The sequence below is a fragment of the Trifolium pratense genome, linkage group LG2, assembly GCF_020283565.1.
Source record: "Trifolium pratense cultivar HEN17-A07 linkage group LG2, ARS_RC_1.1, whole genome shotgun sequence".
NCBI classification, from domain to species: Eukaryota; Viridiplantae; Streptophyta; class Magnoliopsida; order Fabales; family Fabaceae; genus Trifolium; species Trifolium pratense.
The window spans coordinates 4815064-4833379 of record NC_060060.1 but is presented as its reverse complement, the minus strand read 5'-3'; the positions used below and the strand labels follow the sequence as shown (position 1 = coordinate 4833379).

General features: G+C 37.7%; 3 protein-coding genes across 3 annotated transcripts; 2 read left to right on the top strand and 1 right to left on the bottom strand.

The window, feature by feature from the left end:
* The first annotated feature begins 499 nt into the window (after positions 1 to 499).
* On the top strand, positions 500 to 10843 carry LOC123906479. Its single transcript, XM_045956397.1, has 5 exons — positions 500 to 1064; positions 7842 to 8145; positions 9498 to 9596; positions 9935 to 10140; positions 10627 to 10843. Exons 1-5 carry the CDS (start codon positions 634 to 636, stop codon positions 10700 to 10702), a joined length of 1116 nt encoding a protein of 371 aa, XP_045812353.1. The 5' UTR covers positions 500 to 633; the 3' UTR covers positions 10703 to 10843.
* Positions 10844 to 11612: 769 nt separating this feature from the next.
* On the top strand, positions 11613 to 16102 carry LOC123906478. Its single transcript, XM_045956395.1, has 2 exons — positions 11613 to 12303; positions 15591 to 16102. Exons 1-2 carry the CDS (start codon positions 11743 to 11745, stop codon positions 16071 to 16073), a joined length of 1044 nt encoding a protein of 347 aa, XP_045812351.1. The 5' UTR covers positions 11613 to 11742; the 3' UTR covers positions 16074 to 16102.
* A 729-nt stretch (positions 16103 to 16831) lies between these two features.
* LOC123904014 lies at positions 16832 to 17179 on the bottom strand. The gene has a single exon (XM_045953714.1). It carries the CDS (start codon positions 17177 to 17179, stop codon positions 16832 to 16834), a length of 348 nt encoding a protein of 115 aa, XP_045809670.1.
* Between the last annotated feature and the right edge of the window lie 1137 nt (positions 17180 to 18316).

Sequence of the window (18316 nt, the reverse complement as noted above, 5' to 3'; positions counted from 1 at the left end):
TCTGGTCTCATATATAAGCAAAAAAAAATAAAAAATTAGAACTCTCAAATATAAGCAAAAGCTACTATAATCATTATGTTTATCATCAATATTCCAATTTTACCCTTAGTTTCACTTTTACCCATAATAAATAGTAATTTAATTTAAAACAAAAAGTAAGGGTAAAATTAAAAATTTGTTCAATAAAGGGTAAAATAAAAAATGATTTATTTTATCTAATCATTTACTCCACTTTCTTAAAGGATGTGTTTTTTTTAGTCGCTTATATTCAAGACTAAAGGAAGTTATTGGACTTAAGTGGTTAATAAGCTTCACCAAAAAAACGGATTTCGGGAGAATTCGAGTTCGATTCCTGGGCGGAATAATTTCTTGGTCAGACTTTACTTACCTCGCAACCGAACTTTAGATTACTAAGGCCCAACAAAAAAAAAAAAAGGAGTAAAACCTAATTTATATTATAATATAAGTTATTTACCTAAACTGAAAAATAAGCTAATTTAAAGGTAAGGTAAAGGCTAAGATATGTTTTTTGTTTGTAACAATAGATAGATTCCATCGTTACTTCGTGTTCTTCTTCTTCTTCCTTCTTCAATCTCCAAATTCCAATTTTCCATTATCATCATCAAATTCAACATGGTAACAGCATCAATTTCATCTCAACCGTTCATCCTCTCACGCATAACCAACACACCACATCATCAACAACAACCACTTCTTCCATCTATCTTCTTCCTCCGTCGTCCCAACAACCGTCGTCCTTTTCTCTTCACAACTTGCTGCCACCACATAGACGGAGGAGGAGTTGGAGGAGGAGCTGACGACGTCGTTTCGACGCGGAAATCAACGTTCAATAAAGGCTTCACAGTTATTGCTAACATGCTTCGGCGTATTAAACCCCTTGATAACTCCGTTATCTCTAAAGGTGTTTCTGATATTTCTAAAGATTCTATGAAACAAACTATTTCTACTATGCTTGGTTTGTTACCTTCTGATCATTTTCAAGTTACTGTTAATCTTGATATTCAACCTCTTCATCGGTTACTTGTTTCTTCCATCATCACAGGGTAACTACCTTAATCTTTACCTACTCCATTTTTCTATATTGTTACTCCCTCCGGCCTTAATTATAAGCGAATATTTCTTTTTAGATTCATCGAATAACCGATGTATCTTGTATTTAATATAGACCGGATACATTATTTATTCAGTGAATTAAACATGATTAAGTCCGGAGGGAGTATATATTTATGTATTTTATTGAAGAGTTTAATTTTGATGCACTAGCAGTGTAGGTGTAGAAAGTTTTACTCTGTCAGCACATTAGAATTAATCATGTGTGACTGTAATGAATAAAGTGGTGAATAAGAAAGATAACAACAAACTAGTAATAAAAGGAAACTAACTTTCTCCAAATTCTTCTCTGCTTTATTTCATATGCCAATTGATACATATATAGTGTGATTACCAACGCAATACACCAAGTTCGTTCCACAATTTCAGGCATTTCTTACATCACCTATTCTAACAGAATAAGCTGACTCACTAGTAGAGAACCTTCTAGGCTATTAATTACTTTCTACCCCCCTTCTTGAGTGTTGGAATCACAAAGTCATCCAAGTGTTTGGGCCTAACAATCTTCCTCTTGACTTTAGGCTGATGGCCCAACACTTCTTCCTCATTCTCTTGAGCCCAATTCTCTTGTATTTCTTCATCTAGGCCCATGTCATTTTGATTCATGACATCCCTCTGCTCATCAAGACTGACCATGTCCTCATGGTCAAATGTTGGATATGAATTTTTCAGGTCTTGATAGTTCTCCCAAGTTGCATCTTCTGGAAAAAGTCCCTCCCATTGAACAAGTGCTTCCTGCTGGCCATTTTCCTCATTGGTCCTCCAATCAAGTATAGCAATGGGAGTGATGCAAGGCTGATTATCTACGGTTTCTGGTGGTAATGCTAACGGAACCACCGTGTTGTCAAAGCAAGGTTTCAGCTGTGAGACGTGAAACACTGGATGGATCCTACTAGTGTCGGGTAACTCCAGCTCAAAGGCTACCTCCCCGATAGCACGCACTAGTTTAAAAGGACCATAAAAGCGTTTTGAAAGTTTGTGAAACCTGCGCCCCAAAACCGAATTCTGGCGATAAGGCCTAAGCTTAACAAATACCCAGTCTCCAACTTTGAATTGATGAGGAATTCGCTTCAAATCTGCATACTCCTTCATGGTATTTTGGGCTTTCAACAGCTTGTTCTTCAATACTTCAATTACTATGTCGCGTTCTGTCAGCGTTGCATCCACAGCTTGCAACTTAGATGAACCTGGAACGTAATCAGCAAGGGTAGGTGGTGGTCTACCATACACTACTTCATAAGGTGAAATTCCTGTAGAAGTATGTATCGCTGTGTTGTAGTGCCATTCTGCCCAGTGTAAGTAATGACCCCATTGCTTTGGTTTGTCATGAACAAAGCATCTGAGATATTGCTGCAACACCTTATTGACATTCTCCGTTTGTCCATCACTTTGAGGATGGTAAGCAGTAGACATACGAAGCTTTGTACCACTTAAGCGGAACAACTCTTGCCAAAAGTGACTCAGAAAAATAGGATCCCGGTCCGAGACAATGCTCCTAGGCATGCCATGTAGCTTGCACACCATTTTTGCAAACAGATCAGCTACTTTAGCTGCAGTGAAATGGGTTGGTAAAAGGCCAAAATGAGCAGCTTTCGACAATCTGTCTACTACCACCAAGACCACTGTGTGTGTTTGGAAAGAAGGGAGCCCTACCACGAAATCAAGGGATATATCCTCCCACACTTTGTCTGGTATTGGTAATGGTTGCAGCAACCCATAGGGTGAATGTGTAGGTGGCTTAGTTTGTTGACAAATAGCACAAGACTTGACAAACTGTGTAACATCATTACGCATTCCATGCCAAAACACATTTTCTTGTAGACGTCCAAAGGTGCGATGGATTCCACTATGTCCCCCTATGGTAGAAGAGTGAAATTCTTCCAATAGTGTAACTTTGAGAGGAGAATTAGATGGAATAAACAGTTTCCCTTTGAAGAACAACAAGTCATCTAAAATCTCAAAGCCCATGTGTGCATCCGGATTTTCCTTCACATTGGTCAAGAGCTGCTGAAATTCATCATCTTGGAACAATTGTTCTTTGAGTGTGTGCAGAAAATCCAAATGTGGTACTGTTATAGCTAAACAATGGACACGTGAAAGAGCGTCTGCAACGCGATTTTGAGGACCAGGTTTGTACATGATTTCATAAGAATAGCCCAACAATTTAGCAAGATAAAACTGCTGCTCTGGTGTTTGGATCACTTGTGTCATTAGTTCCCTCAAACTTCTTTGATCCGTGTATATAATAAAAGTATTGCCCAGCAAGTAAGTGCGCCATTTCTTCACAGCTGTAGTAATAGCACACAACTCTCTGACATAAGTAGAAGCCACCAACATTCTTGGGCAGAATTGTTTACTAAAATAGCATATGGGGTGACCTTTTTGGATCAACACCGCACCCATTCCCATGCCGGATGCATCAGTCTCTAAGATAAATTGGTCCTCAAAGTTGGGAAGGCTTAAAACAGGAGCTTCAGACATTGCCCTTTTAAGCATATCAAATGCTTGTTGAGAGGCATCGGTCCATATAAAAGCATCACGTTTTAAAAGAGCAGTAAGAGGGGCAGCAATGGAAGCATACTTGCAGATAAACTTGCGATAAAATCCTGTGAGACCTAGAAACCCACGGAGTTGCTTCAAGTTGGATGGAACTGGCCAGCTAACCATGGCTTCAATTTTGGTAGGATCTGGACCTACACCTTCAGCCGAGACTATGTGACCCAAATAATCAATAGATGATTGAGCGAATGAACACTTGGATTGTTTTAAGCAAAAGTCATGAGTAAGCAAGCATTGGAACACAACCTTTAAGTGTTCTAAATGACTATCCAAGGTAGGGCTGTAAACGAGGATATCGTCAAAGAAGACGATCACAAAACGACGCAAATATGGCTCAAATATCAAATTCATAGTAGACTGAAAAGTAGAGGGAGCGTTGCATAAGCCGAACGGCATTACCAGAAACTCATAGTGCCCGTGGTGTGTGCGAAAAGCAGTCTTGTGAATATCCTCTTGTGCCATTCGAATCTGATGGTACCCCGAGCGTAAGTCAAGCTTCGAAAACCACTGCGTACCATACAATTCATCAAGAAGCTCATCAATTGCAGGAATAGGGAATCGGTCCTTACTAGTAAGAGTATTCAAAGCACGATAATCCACACAGAAGCGCCAGGTACCGTCCTTCTTGCGCACCAACAACACAGGGGAAGAGAAGGCACTAGAACTAGGTTGTATGAGACCATTAGCAAGCATGTCCTTGATCTGGGATTCAATTTCACGCTTCTGGAAATGAGGGTAACGATACGGACGAACATTGATAGGGTTTGTATTGGGGAGAAGAGGTATTTTGTGGTCTACTGGTCTTTGTGGTGGAAGGTGGGTAGGTGAGTTGAAGAGAGGAGCAAATTGTTGAAGCAATTGCTCCACACGAGGGTCAGAGTGGGATGGTGGATTATGTGGTGGTTCAGGTTGTATAAGTTGAAGGTGGAGAAAAGTGTCAATGGCGTCTGTGGCTAGGAGACGCTGCAATTGGTGAATGTTGGCTTCAGCAGGACTTGCTTTTGGTACCCCAGTCAATTGGATTTGTTGTCCCTCCTTGTAAAAACTCATAGTTAACTTCTCATAATCAGTAATAACAGGGCCCAATGTCTTAAGCCATTGAACACCCAAAACCAACTCAGCTCCACTGATAGGAAGAACAAATAGATCCACTGTAAACAAATGAGAGCCCAATAACAATTTTGTTTGAGGACACATAGCAGTACACTGTAACTCCTCACCGTTGCCAACCAACACACGGAAGGAATGGGCTTGTTCAGTCTTCAAGCCCAATTGACGGGCGACCCGATCCTGTAGAAAGTTGTGGGTACTCCCACTATCAATAAGGATAGCTACTGGGCTGTTGTGGATCTGGCCCATGACCCGCAGTGTTTGTGGGATAGTGTGACCCATCAAGGCATGGAGACTAATCTGGGCCGGGTCAGGATCCGGATCCGTATTCTGAATGGTGGGGTCCACCACAGGTTCTAATTCCACCTGAGTACCATCAAGTTGAAACGATGATGCATCTTCAACAACATCATCAGGTTCAACAATCAAAATATGAAATGAACGTTTGCAACGATGGCCTCGTTGATACGTCTCATCACAATTATAGCATAAACCCTTCTCCCTGCGTGCTTGCAATTCGTCAGGACTGAGTCGTTTCACCACCGGCTGAGGCTTCGGAGGAATGATAGTCATAGTGGGTTTAAACGACGAAGAAGAACCTGTCGCAGATGGCGAAGGTCTGGACAACGACGGAATTCGATCCAAGTGTTTTTCCTCCTGTAACTTGGCAAGACTAATGGCCTGAATCAAAGTAACGGGTTGGAAGGCTAATACCTCGCGACGAATCGCCGGTTTGAGACCGGAGATGAAGCAGCTCAAATAACACGCCGGAGGTAAGCCGGTGATGCGATTGGCAAGAGATTCGAACTGAGCCTGATATTCTTTTACCGTCGTTGTCTGAGTAAGCTTGAACAACGTACCTTTGGGGTCCTCGTACTGAGACGGAGCAAATCGGATCTCAAGAGCATGAAGAAAATTTGCCCACGTCAGAAGTTGTCCGTTCTGATGCATCCACTGAAACCATGTCAACGCAGCGCCTTCCATGTAGAAGGAAGCGATACGGAGTCGCTGCTCTTCGGGAGTGAGGTGATAATCAAAGAACTGAGTGATCTTGAAGATCCACCCAAGAGGATCGGTTCCATCAAACCGAGGAATATCCAATTTAATGGAGGTAGTGTGAATCGGTGGTGGATCTGGATGTGGTGGAGGAAAGCCCGGAGGACCCATGCGAGCACGGAGATTGTTAACGTCCGTAGCTAGAGCAGTAATGGAAGTGGAAACCTGGCTTTGGAATGTTTGTTGTGACTGAAGAAGAGTATTGATGGAGGCAGCGAGATCGCTGATGGAAGGAGGTGAGGCCATGGCTCAATGAAAGCACCAAATTGTAATGAATAAAGTGGTGAATAAGAAAGATAACAACAAACTAGTAATAAAAGGAAACTAACTTTCTCCAAATTCTTCTCTGCTTTATTTCATATGCCAATTGATACATATATAGTGTGATTACCAACGCAATACACCAAGTTCGTTCCACAATTTCAGGCATTTCTTACATCACCTATTCTAACAGAATAAGCTGACTCACTAGTAGAGAACCTTCTAGGCTATTAATTACTTTCTACCCCCCTTCTTGAGTGTTGGAATCACAAAGTCATCCAAGTGTTTGGGCCTAACAATCTTCCTCTTGACTTTAGGCTGATGGCCCAACACTTCTTCCTCATTCTCTTGAGCCCAATTCTCTTGTATTTCTTCATCTAGGCCCATGTCATTTTGATTCATGACAGTGACCTTAGAAGCGGTTATGATAAAAGTCGAGTATTTTTGATGATTTGATAGTTATGATTAATTGATATTGTAAAAGTTGAGTATTTCTAATGATGTGATGCTTGTGATTAATTGATATTGTGAAATCTTTTTACATTGATGGTGTATATGAATTAAAACGAGTGGTAAGGAGCTTGAGTTATATAAGATTAGGAGAGGTCGTTGTTAATTGTGGTTTGGATATCTGAAGGGGTTAGTTTTTGTAGCTGAGTGCGGAGGATATCAGAGAAACCAAACTTCTCAATTTAGGATCAAACTTGTGTGATTCGAGTTGTAAGGAGTTAGAGTCTTATGTGATTAGGATTTCAAACAATTGGAAGATGTGGCATTAATCGTGTTCTGATGTCGAAGGGATTAGTTTTTGCAATTTCTGTAGTTGAATTATGAGAGGATATCTTGAGAAACGAAAACTCTTAATTTGGCACCAAACTAGTGTGATTCAATTGGTAAGCAGCTCAAGTATTATGTGATCAGAAGTTTGAACATTTGGGAGATGTGCTGTCAATTGTGTTTTGGATATTCGAAGAGATTAGTTTCTGCGAGTGTTGTGGAGGAGACTGATAGAACCAAAATTCTCAACTTAGCATTCAAAACATTAGGGTCCCCTCTAACTTTTTTATTTTTGTTGAATTAGTCTCATTCAAAGATATTATCACCAAATTCATGTTCTCTTCACGGTACCCAAAATATGTATTTGGGTACTGGTACAAAAATGGTCGATTAGGGAGAATGGAGTTGTGGGACTGGTCGGAAAATGGGTCTATTCGATCAATATCAAGGTGGGGAACCTTGAGTGTGGTTGTTGCCAAGGTGGAGGCGTTGGCGGGATGGAGATGATTTCACAAAAACAGAGGAGGGATTATCTAAAATAGGGGAAAGATGTTGGAGTGCAATGGTGCAACGACGACATGGGATGCAAAGCGTTAGAGGGGTAGAGCCAGGCATTCTGGGGCAATGATGGCAGCAATGGTGCTGAAATGGTGCCGTGATAAGGGAAACCGACTAGTTATGTACGAGGACACCATTTTATGGTGGTGTGTAAGTGCCGCCCCAAATTAATATTCAGTTGCTACCAAATGGATCCCTTGGTGTGTCATAACTCATGAATTTGGTGTCACTATGTGCGTTTTTGTAAGATCGGGTAACAATTAATTTTGTAATACTTCAAATTTTAGAGGATATTGTAGAGTGCTAAATTGTTCTATTTTTGTTGCTTACTGGTTTCTGGTTTTGGGTGTGAAATTGATAAGTTTTAAATTGGTTGTTGTTTTTGTTAGGTACACACTGTGGAATGCGGAGTACAGGATGTCCTTGACGCGGAATCTGGAAATGTCCTGTGGGGATAGAGGGTCGGATTGTGAAACGCCTTTGGAGACTTTGGAGGTGAACGGTGGAAGAGAGGATCGTGAGGAAAGAGAGGATGGTGAGGAAATTGAGAAGGTTGTTTCTGATTTGGGATTCAAGGATTTGGAAATTTGTAGCAGCAGCACCAGTAGTGGCGCGGGAGTCTTTGGAGATTTGCCGCCTCAGGCTCTGAAATACATTCAGCAGTTGCAATCTGAGCTGACAAACATGACGGAGGTAAACATTCTTTTATTTTTTTCTTTACTTTGAACTTTTTGTTGCTATCGTTGTGAAATAGTTGCAGTTTTGAGTATATGCATGTTTTTACTATTCCAAGGAGGTGCCTTGCTTGAGTTTTGAGTTTGTGTATCGGGTGAATCACACTTTTGCTTGTGAAATGTTTGCTTCTTATGTGTGTGCCAAATAAATTGAAATTTGACCGTGTATTGGAATTTGGAACAAAAATCATAGCTTAATCGGTGAATTGTTAGTTGAGAATGTTAAATGTTCTCTTCTGTGTTTGCTAAGTATGTTTGGTTTTGTATGGTTATTGCCGCCGATAGTAATTTGAATAATCTATGTTTTGATCAGCGCTATTGATTGTGAATGACGGACCATTACAGAAAGTAAAAATCCTCCTTCTTTTTTTGATACAAAAAATCCTCCATTTTAAGCCGGCATAAAGTGCCACCGTCCATCACAAATTGGCCATGACAGTCGTCAAAAAATTTGTCACCGCATTGCACTGTGACCTATATTTGACAACACTGGTTTTGGTTGAAGGAGTTCGTTGGAAAGGGAGACATGATTTTTCATTTTGAAATTGAGAAAAATAGGAAAAATTATGAGAAAAAGAATAATTAGTAATTGGGAGGTTATTATTGTGAAAATGATTTTAGAATCACAATCAAGGCAGTTATCCATGTGTGAAAGAAACCTATAAAAGCCCTACTATGGAGAGGCATTCGGAAAGTTAGACTTAATTTTTGACATAAACAATTGCGCAAGTTTTTGAATAGCTTGTGACAATAACTTTTTGATTGGTATATTTGGGCTTATATACTAACTCAAACACTTGTTAGACTGTTTGCGATAACTTTGGAAACAATTTATGATGTGTTATAAGTTGCTTTGAACTTATTTTGATAAACTTTCTAGAATAGTTTATGAAAACAATTTATAGCTTATATGAAAACAGTTTATATCTTATACGAAAACAAATTGACTTTATTTTATCTTTTGTTATAGCAGTATCTTATACATAAGAACCTATATGATAAAAGTTATTTATCCAAATAGGGTCCGTGTCCATAAACTATTTTCAACTTATTTTCTTAAGCTTCTCCAAATTGTTATAAGTTCTTTTCATCACTTCCCTCTAGAATCTAAAATGATTAATGACACGCTATTAACATGCTCTATAAATGCCTTAATGTTAAGGAGGCACCACTATTGTTATGTAGTTCAAAGATCAATTATATTTTCACCAATATAGTATTCATCAAAAGAAATTATTTTATTACTCATAGACCATTTAAAAGCCAACTCTAAGAGTCAAACATAATGTGACGATGATCATTTTCTTTCAGGAGCTGAATGCCCAGAAGCAGGAAATGATGCAATTAGAACACGACAGGGGAATTCGGAACAACTTACTGGAATATCTTCGCTCTTTCGATCCTAATGTGGTAATGGCTCAACTTCTGTTAAATTTATATCAACTAAGTGTTGCCAAATAGCGGCGTTGCAGTCCTATGACGTAGTGGAATTTGAACAAATCGCTATTGTTCCACGATACACTATTTAGTACAAAAGTCCTGTCAAATAGCAGTTATATCAGCGTTATAGCACTATAGCATAATTTAAACAAACAGCTATTTTTTTTTTATGCGCAATTGGCAACACTGGATTTCAACTTGCAATTGAAAGTGACTGCAAAAACTTCCCTTTTTCTGTTAGTTTATTTCTATTCGTTTAGGTGCGGAGTCTAATTCAACTTTGTGAATCGCATAACGTGTCTTGACAGGTGGCTGAAATGTCTCGGCCTTCATCAGTTGAAGTGGAAGATATAATTCATCAACTTGTTCAAAACATTTTGAGAAGATTCTTGCTGGATGATGCTAGCTCTAACTTTATTGAACAATCAGTAGAAGACTATCACCCCGACAGTGATGACGAGTTTAGTGATACAGTAGCCACTTCTCGCGATTATCTAGCAAAGTTGCTTTTCTGGTCAGTAAATCTCATTGTCATACCCTTACAAGAATTTTTGCTTGGTTCTGCATGATTCTTGCCGCAGTAATTAATTCAAACTATTTGGCTAAACATAAACGTTTATCTTTTCTTATAAGTGCTTATGTTTACTTATTTATATAACAAATGATAAAATAAAGTCAAATTATTTTGATATAAGCTATAAACTATTTTCATAAACTTTCATGGAGAGCTTATAGAAATAAGGTGAAAACAATTTATGCACATGTCTTAGTTGTTTCTACAAGATCTCTGAAACAGTCTCACAAATGTATACGCCAGTAGATAAACTCAAATAAGTCAATTGAAGAATGAATCACAAACTTAGTCCCTGAAATTGCAAGAGTCGTATATAATAATTTCATCTGTGATATCGATGATTCACTAGTTAACTAAGCTTTCTTTTATAGCAAGTAAAGTCCATAATTATGTTTAATCATGTTGATGTGTTCTTTGCATTGGCAGGTGTATGTTATTGGGTCATCACTTAAGAGGATTGGAAAACAGATTGCATTTAAGCTGTGTTGTTGGACTTTTATAGAGAAATAATGATGGAAGCCTTGTATATTCTTTTCTTTCCCTTTTTCTCATCCAACCCCCGAAATCCCTATACTAAATTTTCTGTAACACTAGTTCAATGTAAAACTGAAAATGAGAATAATCAAGTGCAATCCTTGCTTTAGTACTTCTCTTGATTCATTATACCAAGCATTAAAGCATGTCATTTTGAGAATTTGGTAATGTATCAATTATCATAATATTGCTTGGAAAAGATAATGTTTTTATGGAAAAAGAGAGAAACTTTACTCACCTGACATTTCTTAAAATCCACACATGATTCTCGAAAACATTCAGACGTTAAAAAATCATGATTTTTTTAGACGCATAATCTGAAGTGTTTTTGGGATGAGAGAAGTTTCACTCGAAAAAGAGCCTTGCATTTGAACCAATACCAGATGTAAATAGAGAATTGTTCTCATTCTTCTTTTTTGGTAAATCAAGGTATCTTCTGTGTACAATTTACAAATAATAATCTCTCGAGGTAACTAAGATTTATTTAAGGGGAACTTTTCTAACAAATGTTTTTTCATGCGCATTTGAGAAATCTTACAATTTATTGATGGTAGATAGATAAATTCAAATAAGTCAAATTAAGAATATCACAATACGATGTACCACCACCATCTAGGATTGTAACATTTTTGAGTTCAAACTGTCAAAGAATAATTTTACAATTTACATTACTTTGTTTTCCAATGATGACATGACAACCACAACTTGAATACTTTATTATCTTTCATGTTGTGGGTTTCAATAAAAAATTATGATAAAAACAACACAGAGATCAAAATTAGTTATGATAAAAACAACACAGGGAATTGTATTAAACACGGCAAGATTAAACTCTTGCTTTGACCCAAAAACTAACCTCCCCCCATCCCTTGCATATTGTTTCAAAGCCAATGCAAACAATATGTATCCTATATATACCCTACTAAAAGCTCCATCTTAGCATCAAACACTAAGAAGAAGAACTAAGAGGAGAAACATAGGGTTGCATACATAACTTGCATTGACAAAATGAAGAGCTTTTGCCCCAATGTTTCTTTTCTTTTATTGTTTACTCTTGTTTTAACAAGTTTTGTGTATTCCGAAGCTCAAAAGTGTCGTCCAAATGGTAGAATTAGGGGAAAGAAAGCTCCACCGGGACAATGCAATAAGGAAAATGACTCTGATTGTTGCGTTCAAGGAAAGTTATACACAACTTATGAATGTTCACCATCAGTGTCTACTAACACTAAAGCATATCTCACAATTAATAGTTTCGAGAAAGGTGGAGATGGAGGTGGCCCTTCAGAATGTGATAATCAGTATCATTCCGACGACACTCCAGTAGTTGCACTTTCCACCGGATGGTTCAACCACAAGAGTAGGTGTCTTAACAACATTAAAATCAGTGCGAATGGGAGAAGTGTGGTGGCCAAGGTTGTTGATGAGTGTGACTCGACAAAGGGGTGTGATGAAGATCATGATTATCAACCTCCTTGTCCAAACAACATTGTTGATGCTTCCAAGGCTGTGTGGAAAGCTTTAGGTGTGCCTGAGGGTCAATGGGGTGGCCTTGACATTACATGGTCAGATGTTTGATTGTGAAAGATGAAATTTAAGTGTGTTTTTGTGTTGTAAAAATTATGTGATATTATGTCCTTTTTATTTCTCATATTATGTATATTATGAATATGTTGTTACAGTGTGATCATTCTATTATATATTAAGAAATTTCAGTACATTTTTCATGGGTTTAAAATGTGAACTGTGTCACCTTATGATATGACTGCAATATTTTCAATTGGAGTAATGTTTGCAAATTGTATAGATATTCTGTTGATCATGCATTCATGTCATTCAAAATGATACATAATCAATTGAAATAGAATTTCACCAACCACCGTCCCAATGATCATCGTCCTTTTCTTGGCGGTGTATTAAATTGATGATGTGATGGTTGTGACATAATTAGAGTATTTCTATCATCTGTGTGGTGTAGAAGTGGTTATGATAAAAGTCTGAGTATTTTTAATGATATGATGGTTATGATGAAATGATATTGCAAAAAGTCTTTACATTGAGGGTGTATGAGTTAAAATGAATCATCAATTTAGTATCATATTGTTGAGATTTAAGTGGTGAGGAGCTAGAGTTCTATATGCATGGTTAGGAGAGGTGGTTGTTAATTGTGGTTTGGATATTTAAAGGAATGGATTAGTTTTTGTAGTTCAGTGTTGTGGAGGGTACTTGGAGAAATAAAAAAATTATTGATTTATAGCACGAAACTAGTGTGATTCAAAGTGGTAAGTAGTTTGAGTCTTTTGTGATTAGGAGCTATGAAGCACCAACACAAACATAGACACCTGACACGATACTAACATTGACACGTCGAAAGTGGAAGTAATTTGAAAAAATGAATTAACTGAATGTAATTAATTACATGTGTTGGTGTCGTGTTGATGTTGGACACCGGACACATCTTTCATAAGAAGTGTCAGTGAAGCAAAGATACTCGAAGGGATTAGTTTTTGTGGTTGAGTTTGGAGGAAACTCATAAACCAAAACTCTGAATTTAGCACTCAAAACATTTGGGTTGCCTCTAACTTTTAATGTTTTTGTTGAATTAGTCTTATTCAAAGATATGATCACCAAGTTAAGGTGCTCTTTCTTTATGGTACCCAAAATATGAAGTTGGGTACCGGTGTACAAATGGTTGATTAGGGAGGCGGGACTGGTCTGAAAATGGGCTTATTGATCAATGTCAAGGTGAGGCACCTCAAGTGTGGTGTTGGCCGCGAGGTGTGGGCCGGTTAGAGTGAATTTCACAAAATCATACGAGATTATCTGGAATAGGAGACGGATGCTGGGGCGCAATGGTGCAATGTTAGAGAGGTAGAGATAGGCAGCCTGGGGCAAATGATGGCAGCAGTGGTTCTGGGATGGCAGTCATGGCACCATGACGAGAACAATCAATCGGCTGTTTACCAGTACTGGCTGTACCTGTACGCCATTTTTGTTGTTGTATATTAAGTGCACATCGTAAATTAATATTAAGATGTCACCAAATGCATCCTCTTTGTGTCATCCATTATGAAATTTGGTGTCAATTTGTTAATTTTGAATACTTTTAACTTTTAGAGGATTAAGGATATTGTAGAGTGCTAAATTGCTCTATTTTTGTTACCGACAGGTTTCAGGTTTTCTGTGCAAATTTGGTGATTTTTTGAGTGTGAAATTGATGAATTTTGAATCAGTTGTTTTTGTTAGGTACACACTGTGGAATGCAGATTGCAGAGTACAGGATGTTCTTGATGCGGAATCTGGAAATGTCCTGTGGAGATAGAGGTTCGGATTGTGAAATGCCTTTGGAGACTTTGGAGGTGAACGGTGGAAGAGAGGATCATGAAGATATTGAAACCTGACCGAGTGTGTTGTAATTTGGAACTAATTGGAATTGTTAGTTGAGAATATAAAATGTTCTCTTACGTGTTTGCCAAGTATGTTTGGTTCGGTATGGTTATCGCCGCTGATAGTAATTTGAGTTTAATTTCAACTGCTACAAATCTATGTTTTCATCAGTACTATTGATTGTGGATGACAGACCATTAAAGAAAGTAAATATCCATCCATTTTAAGCTTCCATAAAGTGCCATGGCGCCGCCGTCCTTCATAAATTGGCCATGATAGTCGTCAATAAATTTGCCACCGCAATGCACTATGGCCTATATTTGACAACACTGGTTTTCGTTGAAGGAGTTTGGTGAAAAAGGGAGACATAATTTTTCATTTTCAAATTGAGAAAAATAGGATACTTTGTACACGAAAAAAGAATAATTACTAGTAATTGGGAGGTTATTATTGTGAAAAAGATTTTAAAATCACAAACATCCATTTGAATTTTGAACAAATCGATATTGTTCCACGATACACTATTTAGTACAAAAGTTTTGTCAAATAGCAGTTATATCGTCGTTATAGCACTATAGCATAGCATAATTTAAAATAACAGCTATTTTTCTTGATGAGCGATTGGCAACACTGGATTTCAACTTGCAATTGAAAGTGACTGCAAAAGACCTCCCTTTTTCTGTTAGTTTCTTTCTATTTGTTTAGGTGCAGAGTCTAATTCAACTTTATGAATCGCATTATGTGTCTTGACAGGTGGCTCTTAGACGCGTACATCTGAAGTATTTTTGGGATGAGAGAAGTTTCACTCGAAAAATAGCCTTGCATTTCAACCACGAACAGATGTAAATAGAGAATTGTTCTTATTATTATTTTTTTCCGTAAACTAAGGTTTCCTTCGCGCACAATTGTAGAGATTAATCTCTTGAGGTAACTGAGATCTATTTAAGGGGTTGACCTCTTCCAACAAATATTTATCATAATATGATGAACCTCCACCATCTAGGATCGGATTGTAACATTTTTGAGGTCAAAGAATTAATTTTACATTACTTTGTTTGCCAGTTATGACAAAGACAAACCACAATTTGACTAGTATTTGGTTCTTTGAAAGAGTTTCATATTACTTTATTATATTTCATGTTGTGGATTTCAATAAAAAAATATGATAAAAACAACATAGCGATCAATTAGTTATTTATTTAATTGTTTGAGGGAATTGTATTAAACACGGCAGGATAAAACTCATTACCTTGACCCAAAAATTAACCTCCCCCCACCCCTTGCATGTATCCTATATATACCCTACTAAAAGCTCCATCTTAGCATCAAACACTAAGAAGAACTAAGAAGAGAAACATAGGGTTGTATACATAACTTGCATTGACAAAATGAAGAGCTTTTGCCCCAATGTTTCTTTTCTTTTATTGTTTACTCTTGTTTTAACAAGTTTTGTGTATTCCGAAGCTCAAAAGTGTCGTCCAAATGGTAGAATTAGGGGAAAGAAAGCTCCACCGGGACAATGCAACAAGGAAAATGACTCTGATTGTTGTGTTCAAGGAAAATTATACACAACTTATGAATGTTCACCATCAGTGTCTACTAACACTAAAGCATATCTCACAATTAATAGTTTCGAGAAAGGTGGAGATGGAGGTGGCCCTTCAGAATGTGATAATCAGTATCATTCCGACGACACTCCAGTAGTTGCACTTTCCACCGGATGGTTCAACCACAGAAGTAGGTGCCTTAACAACATTAAAATCAGTGCGAATGGGAGAAGTGTGGTGGCCAAGGTTGTCGATGAGTGTGACTCGACAAAGGGGTGTGATGAAGATCATGATTATCAACCTCCTTGTCCAAACAACATTGTTGATGCTTCCAAGGCTGTGTGGAAAGCTTTAGGTGTGCCTGAAGGTCAATGGGGTGGCCTTGATATTACATGGTCAGATGTTTGATTGTAAAAGATGAAATGCATGTTTGTGTTGTAAACATTATGTGAATATTTTTACTTTTATTTCTCATATTATGTATATTGTGCAGTGCATTTGTTGTTTTCATGGTAACAGTGTGATCATTCTGATATATATATTAAGAAAATTCAGTACATTTTCGACTGTGTCACCTTATGACATGACTGCAATATTTCAATTGGAGTAATATTTGCAAATTGTATAGAATTTCACCAAAACAAGACAGAAACGGTTTAGCAAGAAACAAAATTGAAAACCAAGCAAAATAAAATATTATTCTAAGAATCTAAACTTCTTATTATCACCTTTAGCAGGACTGGTTGTCTTAGGGGTCAAGCTCTAGCCTTATGGTGTAGTAGAATTTGAACAAACTGCTACTGTTCTGCAATACGCTACTTAATAGTACAAAGTATTATCGAATAGCACAGGAGAATTTGAACAAACCGCTTTGTTTCTCGAAATCTCGATTAACAACACTGAATTTCAACTTGTCATTGAAAGATTTGCTTACAATTAGATCCCTAGTCTAATTCAACTTTGTGAATCGCATCGTGTCTTGACAGGTGACTGAAATGTCTCGAACTTCGTCAGTAGAAGCGGAGGATATAATTCACCAACTTGTTCAAAATATTTCGAATTTGATGATGAGTTGAGTGATACAGTAGCAACTTCTCGCGATTATTTAGTGAATCTCATTGTCGATGCCCTTACATTTGAACAAACTCTCGTTGTAGCCTTAGCCTTCATTTGATTTTAAGTTTGTTTTCCACATTGTAAACCTTCATTTGATTGTTCCCTAAGGTCACGGTGAAGCCTTTTTCAACTAATTGCCCCATGCTGAGAAGATTGGATTGCATGTGTGGCACATATAACACACCAGTAATCCGTGCTTGATTACCATTCTTTCCCTTGATTAGCACATAACCAATGCCTTCTGATTTGATTGTTCTACTGTCAGCAAATCTAATTGTTGATTTCCTTGAAGAATCATAGTTGACTAACCAATCTTTGTGACCTGTCATGTGATTAGAACAACATGTGTCCAAGTACCAGCCCTCTTGCTTGTCAAGATCATCATTTGTGGTAGCCATCATCAGTAATGGATCTTGTTCTGAACCACTATCATTTTTTGCCATATTTGCTTTTGATTCTTCATGATTGTACTGTCTTGGAACTTTTTGCCCTCTGCATTCACTTGCAAAATGGCCATACTTTTTTGACAGTTATAGCATTGAATGTTCTTCTTATTCATTTTCTTCTTACCCTTGTTATTGCTACCATTCTTTGAAGATTCACCTTTGTCTTGTTCCTTCTTTGAACTATCTGACTGTGAATTTCCATTCTTGTACTTGTTCTTGCCTTTCCACTTGTTTCCTCCATTTTTCTTGAATGTTTGAGCTTGCAATGCTTGATCAATACCTCTGTCCTTGGATCTTTCATAAGCTTCAAGTGAACATTGCAATTCCTCCACTTTCATTGTGGACAGATCTTTGGACTTCGCTATAGCCACAGCAGTGGTATCAAATTTGTAAGAAAGAGTGCGCATAATCTGACTTACGATGTTGTGATCAGTCACCACTTCACCACAGCTCTTCATAGCATTTGATAGCTGCGTAATTCGATTGAAATACTCTGAAACCTTTTCATTTGGCTCCATCTGTAATAGCTCAAATTGTCTCTTCAATGTTTGCAGTCTCACTTGCTTCAATTTTGCATTACCAGCATGTCCTTTCACTAAAATATCCCAGCATTCCTTTGAAGTTGTTGCATTTTCAATCTTCTGAAAGTTGATCAAGTCTACACATTGGTGGATGAAAAACATGGCCTTATAACCTTTCTTCTTAAATGCTTTGTGTGCTATTCTTTGAGCTTCAGTTGCATCTGTGGCAAGATCTTGGATTCCTGTTTCAACAACTTCTTGCACTTCTTGAAACCCAAAGAAAACCTTCATTTGCTTATGCCATCAATCCCAGTTTGAGCTATCAAGAACTGGGAGTTTTCCTCCAAAACTGTTGTTAAGATTCTCCAATGAACTAGTCATCTTCAATCAACGATCTAATCAATGGAAAAGTGAAAATCTTGATGAATCTTTTGCCCAAGAACCTTTTAAGGCTTACTGATACCAGTTGTTAGAGTTTTAGAGAGAATGGTGAAGAAAAGTGAGTGAAGAATTGAGAGAGATTGAGAGAAAGTTAAGGGAAAGTTTTCTTATTGATCACATAAAAGAG

Bases quoted from the DNA above. Each gene is read 5' to 3' on its own strand.
- LOC123906479 (XM_045956397.1), top strand. From the start codon at position 634: ATGGTAACAGCATCAATTTCATCTCAACCGTTCATCCTCTCACGCATA. The intron at 1,065-7,841 runs GTAACTACCTTA...TGTTTTTGTTAG, and splicing joins GTTTCTTCCATCATCACAGG to GTACACACTGTGGAATGCGG. The intron at 8,146-9,497 runs GTAAACATTCTT...ATTTTCTTTCAG, and splicing joins AGCTGACAAACATGACGGAG to GAGCTGAATGCCCAGAAGCA.
- LOC123904014 (XM_045953714.1), bottom strand. From the start codon at position 17,179: ATGGCTACCACAAATGATGATCTTGACAAGCAAGAGGGCTGGTACTTG.
- LOC123906478 (XM_045956395.1), top strand. From the start codon at position 11,743: ATGAAGAGCTTTTGCCCCAATGTTTCTTTTCTTTTATTGTTTACTCTT. The intron at 12,304-15,590 runs GTTTGATTGTGA...GAAGCTCAAAAG, and splicing joins TTGACATTACATGGTCAGAT to TGTCGTCCAAATGGTAGAAT.